Consider the following 19,137-nt stretch of genomic DNA (forward strand, 5'->3'; position numbering starts at 1 on the left):
AGTTGTTTTCACACTTGTCAGAGTATAATTGGCCAGTTTTGGGTGACATGCTCATGCCAGCTGCTGTCCTTGTTGTGTTCTTTGGATGTGATAAACAATGTGTGTGTGTGTGTGAGTGCTGTTTTAGGCGTGGATCTAATGGACCAGACCTATCTGCCCTAATAGAGATGTTTTGTCTGACCCAGTTGTTTATGTCCTTCTAAGGTCTTGGACCATTTAAGGTCATCTGTTGTGCAGTATGAGCAGAGTGGAAAAGTACCAGCTAGGAACATAGGTTATTTAGGAAAATACAGAATATGAATTTATAATGTCTAAGATCAAAGCCAATTATAACAATTTCACTCTTTTTTTTTAACAAACCTGCTTCCTCTGTACATATATGTAGAATCCCAGCCTCTGTAACCTCTGGTGTAGTTAGCTTATAGACTGTTAGCACCGTCAGTGTGCTCAGTATGTGTGTGAGTGACTCCCCCCTCAGTGAGCTGAACAACTCATACTTACTTGGCAGGGGAGACACCATGATCAAGAAGATGGTTCTCCCAAGGTGAGGCTCAGCCATTGCACTGAGGCTGTTCTGACCTTTGTGAATTCCCCAAATGTGGGAATTTCAACTGCTTAATTTGTGGTAGTGGGGGACTGCGTTTGCGCTCCCCCCTGATAGACTTGTTCAAAGAAAAATATAAATTCTGAGAGCATAAGGTAGTAACACTTACATGGAACAGTTTTTCACATCAGTTTATATCGGTTCAATCTTCATTCTTTACTTGTTTTTTTTACTGAATTCAACTTGTTTTTACTTTTAATGGCATCAGATCACAACAAATATTAATTGTTGGGGAGACTGGAGCAGGGAAAAGCTCCAGTGGAAACAGCATCCTGGGAAGAGATGAATTCACTGCGGAGATCAGTCAGTCCTCAGGGAACACAGAAGCTCCACTCTGCTTTGTGATTTTAGCTTTTAACTGCGGAACTGTTCATATACAAGCTGAACCAGAGGAAAGTGGAGTTGAAAGATGAGACTATTGTGCGAATTAGTTGTTCACGTATGTTTTTAAAATGCGTTCAACTGTCGACTTTATGACTTTATGTTTATGCATTTAGCTTTTATCCAAAGCAACTTACAAATGAGGATATAACGATGCAGCTAACAGCAAAGCTAACAATAAGCTACATAGAAGAAACACCATTAGCCAGGCTCTGTCAGAGGTGACAGTGTAGAAATGGAGTGCAGGCATAGAGGGAAGCACAGTTTAAGTGGCAGATTAAATTTATACACCTGAACAGGGACTTGTGGATCCTCAAATTAGACGTCTGATGCTCTGCCGACTGAGCTGAAGCAGAGGAGCAGTTGTCTGTATTTGAGGCGGAAGAAGAGGGAAAAGGGTGAAGGAGAAAAATGAAGGAAAAGAAGACGTTTTGAGAAAATGAGTGGGGAAAAAAATGGAAGGAACTTGTAGTTATTTGTGTTTCTGCTGTCCATTTCAAGTAAAAGCACACAGTCTGGTGTATTGATTTGAGAAATCTAAGCTAACTTGACACTGCTGTAGAATAGTGTAGGAGGCTCTCGATCCAAAGGTCGCCGGTTCGATTCCATCATTAGACATGAGACAAACTTTTACCAAGTGTTACCAAATGTCATTTTTACATTTCTGAATTGAGTACTGCAACATTGTAGTCGTCTTCTATGAATGAGTTGAAAAAAACTGAAGACACTCACTGAAATGTAACAAATTTATTACTAATTTCACACACACACAAACACTCAGAAACACGTGAAATTAAACCTGAAGCAATAAAAACAGGAATAAATTAAATTCAAAATAGAAAAAATAAATGACAAATAACAAATAAAGTAAAAGCAATAAATTAACAAATATAGAAAATAATTAAATTTAGGAAACATTACAACAAGAGCAACAAGAGTACAATAATAATAATAAAATAGAATGAATAAAGAAATGATAAATACCTAAATAAAATACATACAATAAATACACAAAAAATGGAAAATGTTTAAAATTATTAATTTCTTTCTTTATTAAGTCATTTAGAACAAGAAACAATATAAAATAGAATAAAAAGATAACTAAAACAAAACAAAATAAATACAATAAATTAACAAAAGAAACTAATTTACAGTAAACAGTAAATTAAGACATTTTTTTTCTTTTAAAACTATTTACATGCATATTGACATGTAAAGAATGATCTGAAACCATTTTTTTTCTTCCTCCCTCTTTCTCCTCATCTCCTGCATCCATTCTTCCAGAGACATTCTGTTATTTTTGGGACAGTATATATTCCCATAATACTGCCCATGGCCATTTTCTTTTATGCGCGGCAGGTGGCACTGACGGCATTAGTTTTTTTCCACTGTGCGGGTGCACTTACGCTCTCCGGGTTGGCGGAGGTGAGGGCAGGGGACCAGACGGCACAATCTGTTTGTTTCCAGTTGGGATGACAAACACAACTGGCACAATGAAGGGGCTTAAAAGTACAGGAGCTGGAGGTGGTGGCTGACTGAACACCTGCCTCTGAGCTGCTGACTTCTGCTTATCCACTGCCTGTCCAGCTGTACTCTGGGGAGTCAGGCAGGTTGACCCCTTGCAGCAGAATGCTACTGTCCTGCCTCTTCAGCCTCTTATTGCGCCACTGAGTCAGTGTTGTTTGATTGCACTACTCTGCAGTTGTTTGATCAAGTGTTTCCCAGGATTTTAGGAGACTGTGGTGGGAGAGTCTCTGACCCTCGGGGGTTTTAATGTGTGTGTACGTTTTTAAGCCTGATGGATCACACTTAAGTGCATTTTGAGACCATGGATATAAATTGCTGTATATGAACATACGTTGATAAATAAGAACTTACAAAGGCATATCAGAAGTATTTTAAATTTAATTCAGAATAAAACAATACCAAAAACTAACTCAGTTGCTGAAGTTTATTAGGGAGGTCTGATTTCACCTAAAAATGAAGATAACTGCAATTAATCAAAAGGAATGAAAGCAGGAGGTGCCTTTGGAACACACATTTTGTACCCTAGTCTGGTTATGTATCCAGTTCCCTGTAAATGGATTAAATATTAGGCACACCACTCAGAAACTCTGGTCATGCCATTTTGCCTTACTCGATTCATTGTGGAGAAGTCTCTCTCACAGTTTACCCTGGAAACTGGGTTGACCAGCGCAACTGCTGCCAAGTGGCTCAGCAGGGGGTAGATTTGTCCCCATTCATCACACTCACTTGCCAGGAGAGTCACAACTTCAGATTGGTTCTTGTCCTAGAAAAAATATTTTAGAGAGATGTTGATTATTTATATTGCACAAGTTTTTCCTTGATCTTGAATTGAATAATTAAGTTATTTAAAGTTGGAGATACATCAAAAAAGTGTTTATTTAAATCAGGAGGGGAGAACATACATTAAAAAGCCGGTGCACCCGGTGGAAAGCGACCGACGCCGCAGGCCGTGGAGAAGCCATTCCACAGCGTGGGTGGAGCCCGTAGAAATATACCGTTTTTTCACGACCATACGGTGCACCGTACTAAAAGGCGCAGTCTCAGTGGTGTGCCGTTACTGTGTTTTTAACACACATAAGGCGCACCTAATTTTAGGGCGTGAGTTTTATATACAATCCACACAAGCATACAAGTTTTTGTATTTAAAAATAGATCGGGAGCAAAACTGAGTTTGTTTGTGCTTTATTTAAAACACGGTTGAACAAGCAAGTGTGCGTCATAACTCAAACCCATCGAAGTCTTCATCTTCTGTTTCTGCATTGAACAGCTGTGCTAAATCTCCATCAAACATGCCAGGTTCACTGTCTTCACTGTAAAAGCCGTGTGGCTCCTCGGAAATGATGCCGGCTTTTGCGAAAGCTCGAACAACAGTGCTAGCAGACACGTTAGCCCAAGCATCTACAATCCACTCACAAGCTGTGGCGTAACTTGCCCGGCGTTGCCTTCCACCCTTAGTGAAACTATGGTCTCCATCAGTCATCCATTGCTCCCACGCCGCTCGCAGTCTGACTTTGAACGGCCGATTCACACCAATGTCCAGCGGTTGGAGTTCCTTTGTCAGGCCTCCCGGAATGATAGCAAGCTCAGAGTTCGTTTGCTTAACTTGTGTTTTCACATCGGCTGTGAGATGGGCACGCATAGAGTCACAGATCAACAGCGATGGCGATGCGTGGAAAAAACCACCTGGTCTTCTTACATACACCTCCCGCAGCCACTCTTTCATCATTTCCTCATCCATCCAGCCCTTTTCATTTGCCTTACTGATAACTCCAGCTGGAAACTTCTCTTTAGGCAAAGTCTTTCTCTTAAAAATCACCATAGGCGGCAGTTTCTGTCCATTAGCATGGCAGCCTAGCACAACAGTAAAAGAAGACTTCTCGTACCCCGTTGTGCGTATCGCTACCGCGCTGGTCCCAGTCTTCTCCACAGTGTGACTCACCGTGATGTCGAAAGTCCATATCCATCATCCATATTAGTGATGTGGCTGGGCTGGATGTGTTTATCGGTGATATGTTTAAAGCAGTAGGAGCGGAAGCTGGCCAGCTTTTCATTATAATCCGCTGGAAGTTTCTGCGCTACTGTAGTCCTGGTCCGGATGGAAAAATGGCACCGTTTCATGAAACGAAAGCACCAAGACGGACCTCCTTGGAAATGTTCGATTTTCATTTCTTCTGCTAGCGTTGCCGCTTTAAGTCGAATGGTGACCGTCGAAACGCTTCTCCCACTCGTTCTTTGCTCGATGATCCACTGCTCGAGTCTTTCCTCCAACTTGGGCCACCTCTCCTTATTTCCACGGAAACTCAGCTGCGTCTTCTTCACCTGTCGGAGCTCGTTTTCCAGCTTCCTCCACTTGCGAACCATCGATCCGTTGATCTTAAATTCTCTCGCGGCTGCTCGATTCCCATGTTCCTCCGCGTAGTTGATGGCCTTCAGTTTAAACGCACACCCCTGTACTTTTATATACCGGTACAATCAACGTTCTCTACTATGTCCGCCTTACAACAACACTCCTGCGCAGGAGTGAGACACTGTCTGACAGGGCGCACTGCACTATAAGGCGCGCTGCACATTTTGAAGAAAATCTAAAACTTTTATGTGCGCCTTATGGTCGTGAAAATACGGTACAGTCCCTGTGTTTTAATTCCCAGCTCGGAAACTCTCGAAAACTGCTGAGTTGGTGACACACAAGCCACGGTAACCTCATGTCATAAGTTAGGAAATCAGTCAGTGGGTCTGGATCAAAAGGAGCTGACAGCACTGGGTAGAGGGATGAGATAAATGGGGAGAAATAGCAGGAAATCAGCACCATGGAGGGCAGAAAGTTCGACTTGGTTTGATGAGATCAACAACATAGCCCACTGCTCCATTATCCAACTTGATGGCTTACTCTCTGCATGGGACTATTGCCCAAAAAAGAAGTTGCACTTACCTCAGAGTCAGACCCCCGCTCCGCAGTCCCGCTCCAGTGTCGTTGGAATCTGGGTCGCGCCAAATGCGTCAAGAAAAAAGTGACGTCTATGAGCGGGACGGGTGCAGTAATTAGCGCGCATTCTTCCTCTCGCTTGGTTACGGGCGGTAAGAAAGTACAGCTGTGGAATGGTCTGATAGACTGACAGATCTTTTTTTATTGTTATTGTTTTTCTCTTTCTCTCTCTCTCTCTCTAAACTTGTCTTCAGTCCAATCTCCCGTCCTGAGCGAGCCTGAGCGACTGTGGAAAGGAACGACTCCCTTTTAACAGGAAGAAACCTCTGGCAGGACCAGACTCAGGAAGGGTGGCCACCCGCCTCGACCAGCTGGGGTTTGACTACTCAAAAGCCTGCACACCCAGGCCATTTTCTCTCAAACATGGTAGAAACACTACTTTCCAAAAGAATAATTAAAATGGACTTTTTGATGATTAACATCAACTAAAAAATGATAATGGATAAATCTATCTATTATTTGTCTGTTGGAATTCTCAACAGTAGGCACGGCAACAGTTTCCGTAGTGTAGCGGTTATCACGTTCGCCTCACACGCGGAAGGTCTTTGCTTGCTCCAACTCTGTTTATTTCATTCTTGTGTGTAGATGTATGACTGCACGTTACTGATGGCAACATCAACATATTCATAATTATGGATAGGAGGGAGCCTCATCTGCTATTCTTGACATGCTGGAAAGAAAACAGCAAATGTTCTGCATCGTACAAAAGCGGATCCCGCCCTGCGTCCTATGAGCTGTCCCCAGGCACCACTCTGGAGCTCTGTGAGAATGCATTTCCAGCAGATAATCTCTGTCGTAAAGTCATTTTTTGGACGTTTTCAAGAGATTCTCCAATGCTGAGGTGTGAAATGGACTTTGGTGAACCACCAGCTGCTCAGCGAAAATGGCACCCTCCCTGTCAAGGAATCGAACCCCATTCCTCCGCGTGACAGGCGGATTCTAACCTTTGACCAGCGAAGATACAGAATGTGTTGCTTAACTGTCGTGCCCATATTAAGAATACAAGCTGTAAGAGCACCGCTGAAAAATTTAACCTTTATGTTGTCAAGCATTTGCATGAATAAGAGCATAGTTTGCCTGTGGAAGGGGTTCCATGGTGTAAAGGTCAGCACTCTGGACTTTGAATCCAGTGATCCGAGTTCAAATCTCGGTGGAACCTTCAGGTGTGCTGTCATGTTTGTGTTCTGGAAAGAAGATGAGTGGATGAGGTTAGTCAGTTATCCAGTCACACCAGAGTGTGTGATTGACCAATTCCAAAGAGAGGGCTTAAATTGGTTAATGTTGAAAAAGTGGAACATTCAGCTGAGAGGTTCTGTGCTATTTGCCTTCTCACCTCTGGGTGTCACTAATTGAATCTATTTGGTTTCTTCTTGCATATTCATTTGCAATGCATATATTTTTCCATGCTCTCCATTTGGAATTTGGACACAGAAGCCAAAGGAGAAGGAAACAGGAAAAACAATCCCATGGTAACAATCAGCAACAAGGAGAACTACACAATTAACCCGGTGCCCACCCATGGGCCAACCAATCATCCAATCAAGGAGCAGCAATTTCTGCCGGCCGGGATCTGAGCGCCAACTCCATGCGGTGCGCACAAGTTGGTACTGATTTAGGAAAAAGAGGATTGTACAATTTTACTCCTTGGTATGGATACTCTTTCAAAAACGTCCAAAAAATAAAATATGTGGTTGATAAAACTGTGTGACTCAGTCCTTCAACACAAAAGGCAGGCAAAGGAAAATCAGCTGTCCTCTCCATCTAATCATAGGAGCAAGGCAGTAACTACCATAGAGGACACCGAGGTCGTGTCCTCTGTATTTTTAATTTTTTTTTTGTTGCTGAAATTGTGGTGATTTTATATTTGAAGAGCCAAGAGTAGGGCTGTTTAATAAAACAGTGGCTCAGTTTGGGCAGACGTGCTGCGCGTCATCGACAACATGCACTGTCGCTATGGTAACTACCACACAAGTCGGACTTTGATGTTGTTACCGTTAGTGAGTCAGTCAGTCACACCAGTCACTGGAAGAGGAGCACATCAAGCTAAACATGTAGGTGGAAAGCAGTTTAAGTGGTAGATGACTGTGAGAAAAAATGCATTTTAATGTGGAGATATTTGTATTGCAGCCCAGCGTCCTAATCAGATAGCAAGGAAACATGAATCAAAGTTTAATTTGTATATATTATCCCTCTGTCCCGGGACAGTTCATTCCTTTTTATTCCTAATCCATGACTTGATGAAATTCATTCTCCAGTTTTACATTGTAACTCATTTGCAAATCATTTAGGATGAGGCTGATGTTCTCTGATAACAAACTAAACAAATAAACCTAAAAGTCATTATGATGTTGTTTTTGTTCCTTTAAGACTCTGAAAATGGCCAGATTTAAATAATGGAATTAAATAAATTTCCAGGGGAGCCCCTGAACCCGACTAGAAGTTCTGACTCATGACCTCAGTATTTTTTGGGCCTCTGCATCTAAAACCTCACTCAGGTAAAAGAATCAAAGTGTCATCAGCAACATTTACTAACACTTCCACAGTAAAAGTATTTATTCTGCAGAGCAGCTCTCAGTGTTTGCTGTTAGATATAAAGTTGCCTGTTTGACAGTTTAAAGTGGCTGCACGTGCACTTTTTCTACCATCCAAGTACTAACCAGGCCCGACCCTGCTTAGCTTCCTAGATCTGACGAGATCGGGCGTGTTCAGGGTGGTATGGCCTTAAGCGAGAGAATCAGTCACAAATCAGCTTTTTATAGATGCTGAAACAACATCTATCACTGGGTTCTGACTTCTAAAATATAATGTAACTGTTTAAAAATGAGAAATTTGTGATGATTTCATCTAACTAAGCAGCCTCAGTCTCTCTGTGTGACGCTGAACACAAAACTACACACAGGGAACAGAAGAGGTCGACAGACACTAAGTTATCTGAGAGTCTCAGTTTCAACTGCAGGTAATAATCACATCAGGGATGAAGATGTGCCCACTACAAGTTTGCCTTTCTCGGCAATAATCTGGTTACATCGAGGAACTGTATGATTCCAGTACCTATATAATGCACATTTGTCACAGACATTGCTGCTTACGGCCACACCACCCTGAAAATACCCGACCTCGTCTGATCTCGGAAGCCAAGCAGGGTTGGGCCTGGTTAGTACTTGGATGGGAGACCGCTTGGGAATACCAGGTGCTGTAAGCTTTTTCTCTTCTCTCCAGCACCTGCATGTCTTTTGTTGCAACGTCTGATCACCCTGTGACACATGAGGAAGTTGGTCATCTTCAGCTGCTGCTGCTTTGTTGGCAGACACGAAGTGATCTGAGAGTCTCAGTTTCAACTGCAGGTAATAATCACATCAGGGATTAAGATGTGCCCACTACATATCAGCCTTTCTCGGCAATTATGTGGTTACATAGAGTAACCGTATGATTCCAGGACCTATATAATGCACATTTGTGACAGACATTGTTGGTTACGGCCACACCACCCTGAATATGCCCGACCTCGTCTTATCTCGGAAGCCAATTAGGGTAAGGCCTGGTTAGTACTTGGATGGGAGACTGCTTGGGAATACCAGGTGCTGTAAGCTTTTTCTCTTCTCTCTACCACCTGCATGTCTTTTGTTGCAACGTCTCATCACCCTGTGACACATGAGGACGTTGGTCATCTTCAGCTGCTGCTGCTGCTTTGTTGGCAGACACGAAGTGATCTGAGAGTCTCAGTTTCAACTGCAGGTAATAATCACATCAGGGATTAAGATGTGCCCACTACATATCAGCCTTTCTCGGCAATTATCTGGTTACATAGAGTAACCGTATGATTCCAGGACCTATATAATGCACATTGTTCACAGATATTGTTGCTTACGGCCACACCACCCTGAATATGCCCAACCTCGTCTGATCTAGGAAGCCAAGCAGGGTTGGGTCTGGTTAGTACTTGGATGGGAGACCGCTTGGGAATACCAGGTGCTGTAAGCTTTTTCTCTTCTCTCTACCACCTGCATGTCATTTGTTGCAACGTCTGATCACCATGTGACACATGAGGAAGTTGGTCATCTTCAGCTGCTGCTGCTTTGTTGGCAGACACTAAGTGATCTGAGAGTCTCAGTTTCAACTACAGATAATAATCACATCAGGAATGAATTTGTTCTCACTACATATCAGCCTTTCTCGGCAATTATCTGGTTACATAGAGTAACCGTATGATTCCAGTACCTATATAATGCACATTTGTGACAGACATTGTCGCTTACGGCCACACCACCCTGAACATGCCCGACCCCGTCTGATCTCGGAAGCCAAGCAGGGTTGAGCCTGGTTAGTACTTGGATGGGAGACCGCTTGGGAATACCAGGTGCTGTAAGCTTTTTCTCTTCTCTCTACCACCTGCATGTCATTTGTTGCAACGTCTGATCACCATGTGACACATGAGGAAGTTGGTCATCTTCAGCTGCTGCTGCTTTGTTGGCAGACACGAAGTGATCTGAGAGTCTCAGTTTAAACTGCAGGTAATAATCACATCAGGGATTAAGATGTGCCCACTACCTATCAGCCTTTCTCGGCAATTATCTGGTTACATAGAGTAACCGTATGATTCCAGTACCTATATAATGCACATTTGTGACAGACATTGTCGCTTACGGCCACACCACCCTGAACATGCCCGACCCCGTCTGATCTCGGAAGCCAAGCAGGGTTGAGCCTGGTTAGTACTTGGATGGGAGACCGCTTGGGAATACCAGGTGCTGTAAGCTTTTTCTCTTCTCTCTACCACCTGCATGTCATTTGTTGCAACGTCTGATCACCATGTGACACATGAGGAAGTTGGTCATCTTCAGCTGCTGCTGCTTTGTTGGCAGACACTAAGTGATCTGAGAGTCTCAGTTTCAACTACAGATAATAATCACATCAGGAATGAATTTGTTCTCACTACATATCAGCCTTTCTCGCCAATTTTCTGGTTACATAGAGGAAGTGTATGATTCCAGTACCTATATAATGCACATTTGTCACAGACATTGTTGCTTACGGCCACACCACCCTGAAAGTACCCGACCTCGTCTGATCTCGGAACCCAAGCAGGATTGGGCCTGGTTAGTACTTGTATGGGAGACTGCTTGGGAATACCAGGTGATGTAAGCTTTTTCTCTTCTCTCTACCACCTGCATATCTTTTGTTGCAACGTCTGATCACCCTGTGACACATGAGGAAGTTGGTCATCTTCAGCTGCTGCTGCTTTGTTGGGAGACACGAAGTGATCTGAGAGTCTCAGTTTCAGCTGGAGAGAATAATCACGACAGGGAAGAAGATGTGCCCACTACGCATCAGCCTTTCTCAGCAATTATCTGGTTACATAGAGGAACTGTATGATTCCAGTATCTATATAATGCACATTTGTCACAGACATTGTTGCTTACGGCCACACCACCCTGAACATGCCCGACCTCGTCTGATCTCGGAAGCCAAGCAGGGTTGGGCCTGGTTAGTACTTGGATGGGAGACTGCTTGGGAATACCAGGTGCTGTAAGCTTTTTCTCTTCTCTCGACCACCTGCATGTCTTTTGTTGCAACGTCTGATCACCCTGTGACACGAGGAAGTTGGTCATCTTCAGCTGCTGCTGCTTTGTTGGCAGACACGGAGTGATCTGAGAGTCTCAGTTTCAACTACAGATAATAATCACATGAGGGATGAAGATGTGCCCACTACAAGTTAGCCTTTCTCGGCAATTATCTGGTTACATAGAGGAACTGTATGATTCCAGGACCTATATAATGCACATTTGTCACAGACATTGTTGCTTACGGCCACACCACCCTGAACATACCAGACCTCGTCTTATCTAGGAAGCCAAGCAGGGTTGGGCCTGGTTAGTACTTGGATGGGAGACCGCTTGGTAATACCAGGTGCTGTAAGCTTTTTCTCTCCTCTCTACCACCTGCATGTCTTTTGTTGCAACGTCTGATCACCCTGTGACACATGAGGAAGTTGGTCATCTTCAGCTGCTGCTGCTTTGTTGGCAGACACAAAGTGATCTGAGAGTCTCAGTTTCAACTGCAGGTAATAATCACATCAGGGATTAAGATGTGCCCACTACAAATCAGCCTTTCTCGGCAATTATCTGGTTACATAGAGGAACTGTATGATTCCAGTCCCGATATAATGCACATTTGTCAAAGACATTGTTGCTTACGGCCACACCACCCTGAACATACCAGACCTCGTCTTATCTAGGAAGCCAAGCAGGGTTGGGCCTGGTTAGTACTTGGATGGGAGACCGCTTGGTAATACCAGGTGCTGTAAGCTTTTTCTCTCCTCTCTACCACCTGCATGTCTTTTGTTGCAACGTCTGATCACCCTGTGACACATGAGGACGTTGGTCATCTTCAGCTGCTGCTGCTTTGTTGGCAGACACGAAGTGATCTGAGAGTCTCAGTTTCAACTGCAGGTAATAATCACATCAGGGACGAAGATGTGCCCACTACATATCAGCCTTTCTCGGCAATTATCTGGTTACATAGAGGAACCGTATGATTCCAATACCTATATAATGCACATTGTTCACAGATATTGTGTCTTACGGCCACACCACCCTGAACATGCACGACCTTGTCTGATCTCGGAAGACAAGCAGGATTGGGCCTGTTTAGTACTTGGATGGGAGACTCCGTGGGAATACCAGTTGCTGTAAGCTTTCTCTCTTCTTTCGACCACCTGCATGTCTTTTGTTGCAACGTCTGATCACCCTGTGACACATGAGGAAGTTGGTCATCTTCAGCTGCTGCTGCTTTGTTGGCAGACACGAAGTGATCTGAGAGTCTCAGTTTCCGCTGGAGAGAATAATCACGACAGGGAAGAAGATGTGTCCACTATATATCAGCCTTTCTCTGCAATTATCTGGTTACATAGAGGAACCGTATGATTCCAGTACCTATATAATGCACATTGTGAAAAGAATCTGTGATAAAGGAAGGTCTGCTGATTTCTCTGTTTGGCTCCATGAAGTGGAAGAGAAACAACAACATACAAACACATCAACACAAGGATCAACTAACATTCAGAGCTCAGAGAAGTTTAGATTTTCATGTGGAGAAATCTTTCTGTGAATAAAACTCAGCATTAGCAGCGATATCCTCCATGGCTGCACAAACAGGAAAAAGCAGAAAATAAACAACAGAACAGCAGCGCAGAGACATCACAGCAATGAACTCTCAGCAACAAACTGACTGAATACCTTTATTTCACTTCACACAGCTCAGCTGTGGCTCCAGTCCATCCAATCCTAACTCCAGCATAGAGCGGCTGAGTGAATGTGGTCTGGACTCTGTGGAGGAGAGTCATGGCTTCAGAGACGCTGTAGAAGGACAGAATACCTGCTCTGTGATCCAGGTACACTCCTACTCTGGAGGACTGAGGACCTGAGATGGAGGCTTTCATCTTGTTGGACCAAAATTCAAAATTGTTTTGGGAACATTTTAATGCCCAAGATTTGTCATTACGTCCAAATCCACATTCATTCCCTGTTCTGCTGATGTTCTTGTATGCGACTGCTACATCAGCTCCTCCCCCTCTCCTCTCCACCTCCCAGTAACAGCGTCCAGTCAGACTCTCTCTGCTCAGGACCTGACACCATTCCGTGAATCTGTCTGGATGAGCAGAATAAGACTGAGGTTGTCTCATTACTGTCACTTTTCTGTTCCCCTCTGACACTAACAGATATGTGTTTGCTGTGTTTGGATCCAGTGTGATGTCACATGAATATTTTAAGAAGGCAGCTCTGCTCTTTGGCTCTGGTTCTGGTTCTGGCAGTAAAACATCCCCTTCAGTGACTGTCAGTGAGCTGTTTGTCCATTTCTCTCTCAGAATGTCCTGTAGTTTCTCTCTAAGCTCTGACGCAGCTGCTGTCACATCCTCAAAGTACCTCAGAGGACGGATATTGATGCTGGATGAGTGTGTGGACTCACTGAGTGCTGACAGTGAGGGGTAGTTGTGTAGAAACTGGTTGTGATCGTCTGTGTGTGAGAGCTGCTTCAGCTCAGCATCTTTCCTCTTCAGCTCAGTGATCTCCTGCTCCAGCTTCTCCTGAAGCTCTTTGACTCGACTCACTTCAGTTTGCTGCTGGGATCTGAGCTGCTGCTTCACATCAGAGCTTCTTTTGTGGATGAGACGGATCAGCTCGGTGAAGATGTTCTCACTGTCCTCCACTGTTTTATCAGCAGACTGATTGATGGCCTCCACCTCCTGTTGAAGCAGCTTCACATCTTTCTCTCTGTCCTGGATTCTCTGCTGGATTTGTTGTCGACTCCCCTCCAGCTCTCTCTGCCTCTCAGTCCTTTCTGCTGCAGCTGACACTGTGTCGTGGCCTTTATGATCATCCACAGGGCAGAGATCAGTACGGCAGAACATCTTCATCACCTCATCATGACGACAGCAGATGTTCTCCTGGAGGCTCTTGGAGGGCTCCACCAGCTTGTGTTTCTTGAATGGGGTCACATCATAATGAGGCTGATGCTGTTTCTCACAGTAAGAGACCAGACAGAATAAACAGGACTTGATGGCTTTCAGTTTTCTTCCAGAGCAGAAATCACAGGCCATATCTTCAGGTCCAGCATGGCAGAGATCAGCAGGAGCAGCTTGGAGTCCAGTCTTCTTCAGCTGCTCCACTAAATCAGCTAACATGGTGCTTTTCTCCAGGACAGGCCTCGGTGTGAAAGTTTTCCTGCAATGAGGGCATCTGTGAATTCCCTTCTTATTCTTTCCATTCCAGTAGCCTTTAATACAGTTCATGCAGTAGCTGTGTCCACAGGGAATAGTCACCGGATGCTTCAGTAGATCCTGACAGATCGAACAAAAGAAGGTTTCCAGGTCCAGTTTAACCCTTTTCTGAGCCATTTCCTCCATTTGGCAGAGCAGTGTGTGACTCTCAGAGCAGAAACACCGTCTGTGCTGTGATACAAAACTAATTCCACCTCCTTTTGTTGCAGCTGATCAGCTGATCTTCACTTAAGAGCTCCTCTACTATCACACAATGGTTTCACACATCCTCCCAGCTTCAGATCAGTTTGGGGAGGGAACAAGGGAACAGTGCTGGTTTCACCTCAGTCCAGGCAGGACTGTTCAAGGGGTTGTTGAATTCTTATTTGTTCTCTGTTGAAGGGAAAGATAAATTCATTAACCTTCCACTTAAAGCTCAACATGAAGAAAATTGGTTTCTCTGAATCTATCAGATCAACATTGTCCGATACTTTTAGCAGGCAGCTGTACAGGAAATGTAAATGTTGCTGTTTCTTAGTATTTTCATGCTTTTCATTTACATTTATATAATCAGCCCTGCTCTGCAGCAGCTTGAAATTCATAAATCATGATCTTCTGCTGAAATGCTCACCTGAATCTTCAGACTGATGCATTCAAGTGTGTGACATGAAACATGAGCTCTCATACGGCTGTTGGACTTCAGAAGAGGTAAAAACCTGCAGAGTTGAGCTGCCTGAAAACTAAAGTTGACCCCTAACCTGCAAACTTTCTGTACTCCTGGCTGGCTGGACCAGAGTCCAGAGAAGAGTCCAATATTAGCTCTTAACTCACATGTAGATATTACCGATTAAAGGTTTCTTAAGACTGCATCAGACATGTTTGATCATAATCTATCTATCGAGCTCTGTATACTGACTGGCGTCTTCAGGCTGAGCCTGATAGAAACCCTCTTTGTCTCTTTGTCTCTGTGTAGAAAAGAAGCTGCATCTTAAGATGGAGTTCCTGTGGTGTTTTGTCCACTCTTGTCCACACTGAAAACACAAACAGCATAAAACAGCAGAATGACTTCTTTTCCAGCCTTTTTCAGTTGGCAGGAAACAACAAAACGCTTCACAGCAAACATCTGTTCAGAAGTGAGAAAACCCAGCTGAGCAGATCAGTGATTTCTGTGCGGCTCAGATAACATTTCATGTTAGGCTGCAGTCTGAGGTGCTGATAAAGGCTTTATTTTATGATCATGCTGTTATGCAGCTAAGTCTATATACATCCTGGTCAGTGAGGGGATTTAAACTGAGGAGGCAGGATTACTTTTACCTCTGATGAGCTCAGTTATTAAGCGGAGAAAAGCATCATTTTTATCTGGACAGAGGGATGAACGTGAGAGAAAAAGTGGCTTTAATATATTAACCTGAAATAACGTGACTGTACTCTGACAACATCACGGTCCATCTGATGCCCCCAAAACCCTGAACTCTAAACCACTGCAGGGATTTCTGTACATCTATAATGGAGGAGTGGGAGATCCTGTCAGAACTTCTATCTGTGATGAGCATCTGAAGCAGAAGATGTTTCACAGCTCAGATGGTTGAGGTCTGAAATGTAACCTGTGTGGGGACAGGCAAAGGTGTAGAAGACAAAAAGTGGAGGCTCCAGATGGTGATAGAAGATAACGACTCTGTTTCTTTCAACTGAGGCTTCAGACAGATCCCAAACTGACCTCTGACCTCAAGACTCCTGCATGATAATAACATCCATGCAACCAAAGACCTGAAGAAGTTGCACTGATCTGAAAGACAAAAGGACGGTGATGTTACCATCCATCCCCCATGATTTCAGACATTAACTCAACCCCAAACTTGGACAAACTCCTTCACCACAGTAATGACTCTACATCCTGATGAGGGACATTAAAAACAATCGTTTCTAACAATTTCTATCTAAACTATAAATGATTGGAGGGATTTTTCAACAGTGACAGTTAAGGAGTGTCATCAGGTGAATGAGATCAGCTCAGGAATGAAAACACAGTTTACACTAAATACAGTCTGTGGTTTACACAAGCCTCAGTGAAAATAAATACAATTATTATTCAGAATATCTTGGTGGTTTACATTGTTGCACATATTTTCAACACAGTCATCATGTGCTATGAAAAGCTGAATGTCAGAAATAAACTGAAATGATGGAGAGTATTCATAAGAGCAACTGGACTTCTTTTTTGATCTTGAAGACGTTGAATTTTGATGGGACAGCAGCTTCCTCTTTGTTTTTTGTAGAGAAGTACAGTAGAACAACCGAGTACTAACCAGGCCCGACCCTGCTTAACTTCACAGGGTGATCAGACGTTGCAACAAAAGACATGCAGGTGGTAGAGAGAAGAGAAAAAGCTTAAAGCACCTGGTATTCCCAAGCAGTCTCCCATCCAAGTACTAACCAGGCCCAACCCTGTTTGGCTTCCGAGATCAGATGAGGTCGGGTATTTTCAGGGTGGTGTGGCCGTAAGCAACAATGTCACTGACAAATGTGCATTATATAGTTACTGGAATCATAAAGTTCCTCTATGTAACCAGATAATTGCAGAGAAAGGCTAACTTGTAGTGGGCACATCTTCTTCCCTAACGTGATAATTCTCTCCAGCTGAAACTGAGACTCTCAGATCACTTCGTGTCTGCCAACAAAGCAGCAGCAGCTGAAGATGACCAACTTCCTCATGTGTCAAAGGGTGATCAGACGTTAAAACAAAAGACATGCAGTTTGTAGAGAGAAGAGAAAAAGCTTACAGCACCTGGTATTCCCAAGCAGTCTCCCATCCAAGTACTAACCAGGCCCAACCCTGCTTGGCTTCCGAGATCAGATGAGGTTGGGCATATTCAGGGTGGTGTGGCCGTAAGCAACAATGTCTGTGACAAATGTGCATTATATAGGTACTGGAATCATACAGTTCCTCTATGTAACCAGATTATTGCCAAGAAAGGCTAACTTGTAGTGGGCACATCTTCATCCCTGAAGTGATTATTACCTGCAGTTGAAACTGAGACTCTCAGATCACTTCGTGTCTGCCAACAAAGCAGCAGCTGAAGATGACCAACTTCCTCATGTGTCACAGGGTGATCAGACGTTGCAACAAAAGACATGCAGGTGGTAGAGAGAAGGGAAATAGCTTACAGCACCTGGTATTCCCAAGTAGTCTCCCATCCAAGTACTAACCAGGCCCAACCCTGCTTGGCTTCCGAGATCAGATGAGGTTGGGCATATTCAGGGTGGTGTGGCCGTAAGCAACAATATCTGTGAACAATGTTCATTATATAGGTACTGGAATCATACGGTTCCTCTATGTAACCAGATAATTGCTGAGAAAGGCTGATGCGTATTGGGCACATCTTCTTCCCTGTCGTGATTATTCTCTCCAGCGGAAACTGAGACTCTCAGATCACTTCGTGTCTGCCAACAAAGCAGCAGCAGCTGAAGATGACCAACTTCCTCATGTGTCACAGGGTGATCAGACGTTGCAACAAAAGACATGCAGGTGCTAGAGAGAAGAGAAAAAGCTTACAGCACCTGGTATTCCCAAGCGGTCTCCCATCCAAGTACTAACCAGGCCCAACCCCGCTTGGCTTCCGAGATCAGACGAGGTCGGGCATGTTCAGGGTGGTGTGGCCGTAAGCAACAATGTCTGTGACAAATGTGCATTATATCGGTACTGGAATCATACAGTTTCTCTATGTAACCAGATGATTGCCGAGAAAGGCTAACTTGTAGTGGGCACATCTTCTTCCCTGTCGTGATTATTATCTGCAGTTGAAACTGAGAATCTCAGATCACTTCGTGTCTGCCAACAAAGCAGCAGCAGCTGAAGATGACCAACTTCCTCATGTGTCACAGGGTGATCAGACGTTGCAACAAAAGACATGCAGGTGCTAGAGAGAAGAGAAAAAGCTTACAGCACCTGGTATTCCCAAGTAGTCTCCCACCCAAGTACTAACCAGGCCCAACCCTGCTTGGCTTCCGAGATCAGACGAGGTCGGGCAAATTCAGGGTGGTGTGGCTGTAAGCAACAATGTCTGTCACAAATGTGCATTATATAGGTACTGGAATCATACGGTTACTCTATGTAACCAGATAATTGCAGAGAAAGGCTGATATGTAGTGGGCACATCTTCATCCCTGATGTGATTATTACCTGCAGTTGAAACTGAGACTCTCAGATCACTTCGTGTCTGCCAACAAAGCAGCAGCAGCTGAAGATGACCAACTTCCTCATGTGTCACAGGGTGATCAGACGTTGCAACAAAAGACATGCAGGTGGTAGAGAGAAGAGAAAAGGGTTACAGCACCTGGTATTCCCAAGCAGTCTCCCATCCAAGTACTAACCAGGCCCAACCCTGCTTGGCTTCCGAGATCAGACGAGGTCAGGCATTTTCAGGGTGGTGTGGCCGTAAGCAACAATATCTGTGAACAATGTGCATTATATAGGTACTGGAATCATACGGTTACACTATGTAACCAGATAATTGCAGAGAAAGGCTAACTTGTAGTGGGCACATCTTCATCCTTGATGTGATTACTACCTGTAGTTGAAACTGAGACTTTCAGATCACTTTGTGTCTGCCAACAAAGCAGCAGCAGCTGAAGATGACCAACTTCCTCATGTGTCACAGGGTGATCAGACGTTGCAACAAAATACATGCATGTGGTAGAGAGAAGAGAAAAAGCTTACAGCACCTGGTATTCCCAAGCAGTCTCCCATCCAAGTACTAACCAGGCCCAACCCTGCTTGGCTTCCGAGATCAGACGAGGTCGGGCATGTTCAGGGTGGTGTGGCCGTAAGCAACAATGTCTGTGACAAATGTGCATTATATCGGTACTGGAATCATACAGTTCCTCTAT

General features: G+C 44.0%; 2 protein-coding genes, 13 non-coding genes and 6 pseudogenes across 15 annotated transcripts in view; 12 read left to right on the top strand and 9 right to left on the bottom strand.

Moving 5' to 3' along the window:
- The window catches only part of LOC140296397 (uncharacterized), a 62,878-nt gene extending 59,404 nt beyond the window's left edge, over positions 1 to 3,474 (bottom strand). The window contains exons 1-2 of the mRNA XM_072379719.1: positions 3,415 to 3,474; positions 3,123 to 3,275 (exon numbers count right to left, since the gene is read on the bottom strand). Coding sequence (XP_072235820.1) covers positions 3,123 to 3,275; positions 3,415 to 3,474 — 213 coding nt within the window. The remainder of the gene's footprint in view (positions 1 to 3,122; positions 3,276 to 3,414) is intronic.
- On the top strand, positions 494 to 657 carry LOC140297490 (U1 spliceosomal RNA). Its single transcript, XR_011913220.1, has one exon. It is a non-coding gene; the product is annotated as a U1 spliceosomal RNA (small nuclear RNA).
- Positions 3,475 to 6,582: 3,108 nt separating the features above from the next.
- trnaq-uug (transfer RNA glutamine (anticodon UUG)) lies at positions 6,583 to 6,654 on the top strand. Its single transcript has one exon. It is a non-coding gene; the product is annotated as a tRNA-Gln (tRNA).
- Positions 6,655 to 8,578: 1,924 nt separating this feature from the next.
- On the top strand, positions 8,579 to 8,697 carry LOC140283234 (5S ribosomal RNA). The gene has a single exon (XR_011909979.1). It is a non-coding gene; the product is annotated as a 5S ribosomal RNA (ribosomal RNA).
- A 269-nt stretch (positions 8,698 to 8,966) lies between these two features.
- LOC140294703 (5S ribosomal RNA) lies at positions 8,967 to 9,085 on the top strand (annotated as a pseudogene).
- A 272-nt stretch (positions 9,086 to 9,357) lies between these two features.
- On the top strand, positions 9,358 to 9,476 carry LOC140299766 (5S ribosomal RNA; annotated as a pseudogene).
- A 269-nt stretch (positions 9,477 to 9,745) lies between these two features.
- On the top strand, positions 9,746 to 9,864 carry LOC140267342 (5S ribosomal RNA). Its single transcript, XR_011907208.1, has one exon. It is a non-coding gene; the product is annotated as a 5S ribosomal RNA (ribosomal RNA).
- Positions 9,865 to 10,133: 269 nt separating this feature from the next.
- Positions 10,134 to 10,252, top strand: LOC140267406 (5S ribosomal RNA). Its single transcript, XR_011907214.1, has one exon. It is a non-coding gene; the product is annotated as a 5S ribosomal RNA (ribosomal RNA).
- A 269-nt stretch (positions 10,253 to 10,521) lies between these two features.
- LOC140314205 (5S ribosomal RNA) lies at positions 10,522 to 10,640 on the top strand (annotated as a pseudogene).
- Positions 10,641 to 10,909: 269 nt separating this feature from the next.
- Positions 10,910 to 11,028, top strand: LOC140269937 (5S ribosomal RNA). Its single transcript, XR_011907677.1, has one exon. It is a non-coding gene; the product is annotated as a 5S ribosomal RNA (ribosomal RNA).
- A 267-nt stretch (positions 11,029 to 11,295) lies between these two features.
- On the top strand, positions 11,296 to 11,414 carry LOC140292782 (5S ribosomal RNA; annotated as a pseudogene).
- Positions 11,415 to 11,683: 269 nt separating this feature from the next.
- Positions 11,684 to 11,802, top strand: LOC140292783 (5S ribosomal RNA; annotated as a pseudogene).
- Positions 11,803 to 12,071: 269 nt separating this feature from the next.
- LOC140296053 (5S ribosomal RNA) lies at positions 12,072 to 12,190 on the top strand (annotated as a pseudogene).
- Positions 12,191 to 12,651: 461 nt separating this feature from the next.
- LOC140292172 (tripartite motif-containing protein 16-like) lies at positions 12,652 to 14,388 on the bottom strand. Its single transcript, XM_072379468.1, has 2 exons — positions 14,093 to 14,388; positions 12,652 to 13,876 (listed from the first exon to the last, which is right to left on the bottom strand). Exons 1-2 carry the CDS (start codon positions 14,386 to 14,388, stop codon positions 12,733 to 12,735), a joined length of 1,440 nt encoding a protein of 479 aa, XP_072235569.1. The 3' UTR covers positions 12,652 to 12,732.
- A 2,247-nt stretch (positions 14,389 to 16,635) lies between these two features.
- LOC140297545 (5S ribosomal RNA) lies at positions 16,636 to 16,754 on the bottom strand. Its single transcript, XR_011913271.1, has one exon. It is a non-coding gene; the product is annotated as a 5S ribosomal RNA (ribosomal RNA).
- Positions 16,755 to 17,023: 269 nt separating this feature from the next.
- Positions 17,024 to 17,142, bottom strand: LOC140298009 (5S ribosomal RNA). Its single transcript, XR_011913694.1, has one exon. It is a non-coding gene; the product is annotated as a 5S ribosomal RNA (ribosomal RNA).
- Positions 17,143 to 17,408: 266 nt separating this feature from the next.
- On the bottom strand, positions 17,409 to 17,527 carry LOC140297826 (5S ribosomal RNA). The gene has a single exon (XR_011913527.1). It is a non-coding gene; the product is annotated as a 5S ribosomal RNA (ribosomal RNA).
- Positions 17,528 to 17,796: 269 nt separating this feature from the next.
- LOC140300358 (5S ribosomal RNA) lies at positions 17,797 to 17,915 on the bottom strand. The gene has a single exon (XR_011914823.1). It is a non-coding gene; the product is annotated as a 5S ribosomal RNA (ribosomal RNA).
- A 269-nt stretch (positions 17,916 to 18,184) lies between these two features.
- Positions 18,185 to 18,303, bottom strand: LOC140296232 (5S ribosomal RNA). Its single transcript, XR_011912944.1, has one exon. It is a non-coding gene; the product is annotated as a 5S ribosomal RNA (ribosomal RNA).
- A 269-nt stretch (positions 18,304 to 18,572) lies between these two features.
- On the bottom strand, positions 18,573 to 18,691 carry LOC140298630 (5S ribosomal RNA). Its single transcript, XR_011914259.1, has one exon. It is a non-coding gene; the product is annotated as a 5S ribosomal RNA (ribosomal RNA).
- A 269-nt stretch (positions 18,692 to 18,960) lies between these two features.
- LOC140269995 (5S ribosomal RNA) lies at positions 18,961 to 19,079 on the bottom strand. The gene has a single exon (XR_011907678.1). It is a non-coding gene; the product is annotated as a 5S ribosomal RNA (ribosomal RNA).
- Between the last annotated feature and the right edge of the window lie 58 nt (positions 19,080 to 19,137).

The sequence above is a fragment of the Leuresthes tenuis genome, unplaced genomic scaffold (assembly GCF_036924035.1).
Source record: "Leuresthes tenuis unplaced genomic scaffold, fLeuTen1.0.hap1 SCAF_1, whole genome shotgun sequence".
NCBI lineage: Eukaryota > Metazoa > Chordata > Actinopteri > Atheriniformes > Atherinopsidae > Leuresthes > Leuresthes tenuis.

What these genes read in the sequence shown, in the direction of transcription:
- LOC140292172 (XM_072379468.1), bottom strand. Translation starts at nt 14,388, where the DNA reads ATGGCTCAGAAAAGGGTTAAACTGGACCTGGAAACCTTCTTTTGTTCG. An exon ending in TGCCATGCTGGACCTGAAGA is followed by an intron (nt 13,877 to 14,092) that starts TATGGCCTGTGA and finishes TGATCTCTGCCC; the next exon opens with TGTGGATGATCATAAAGGCC.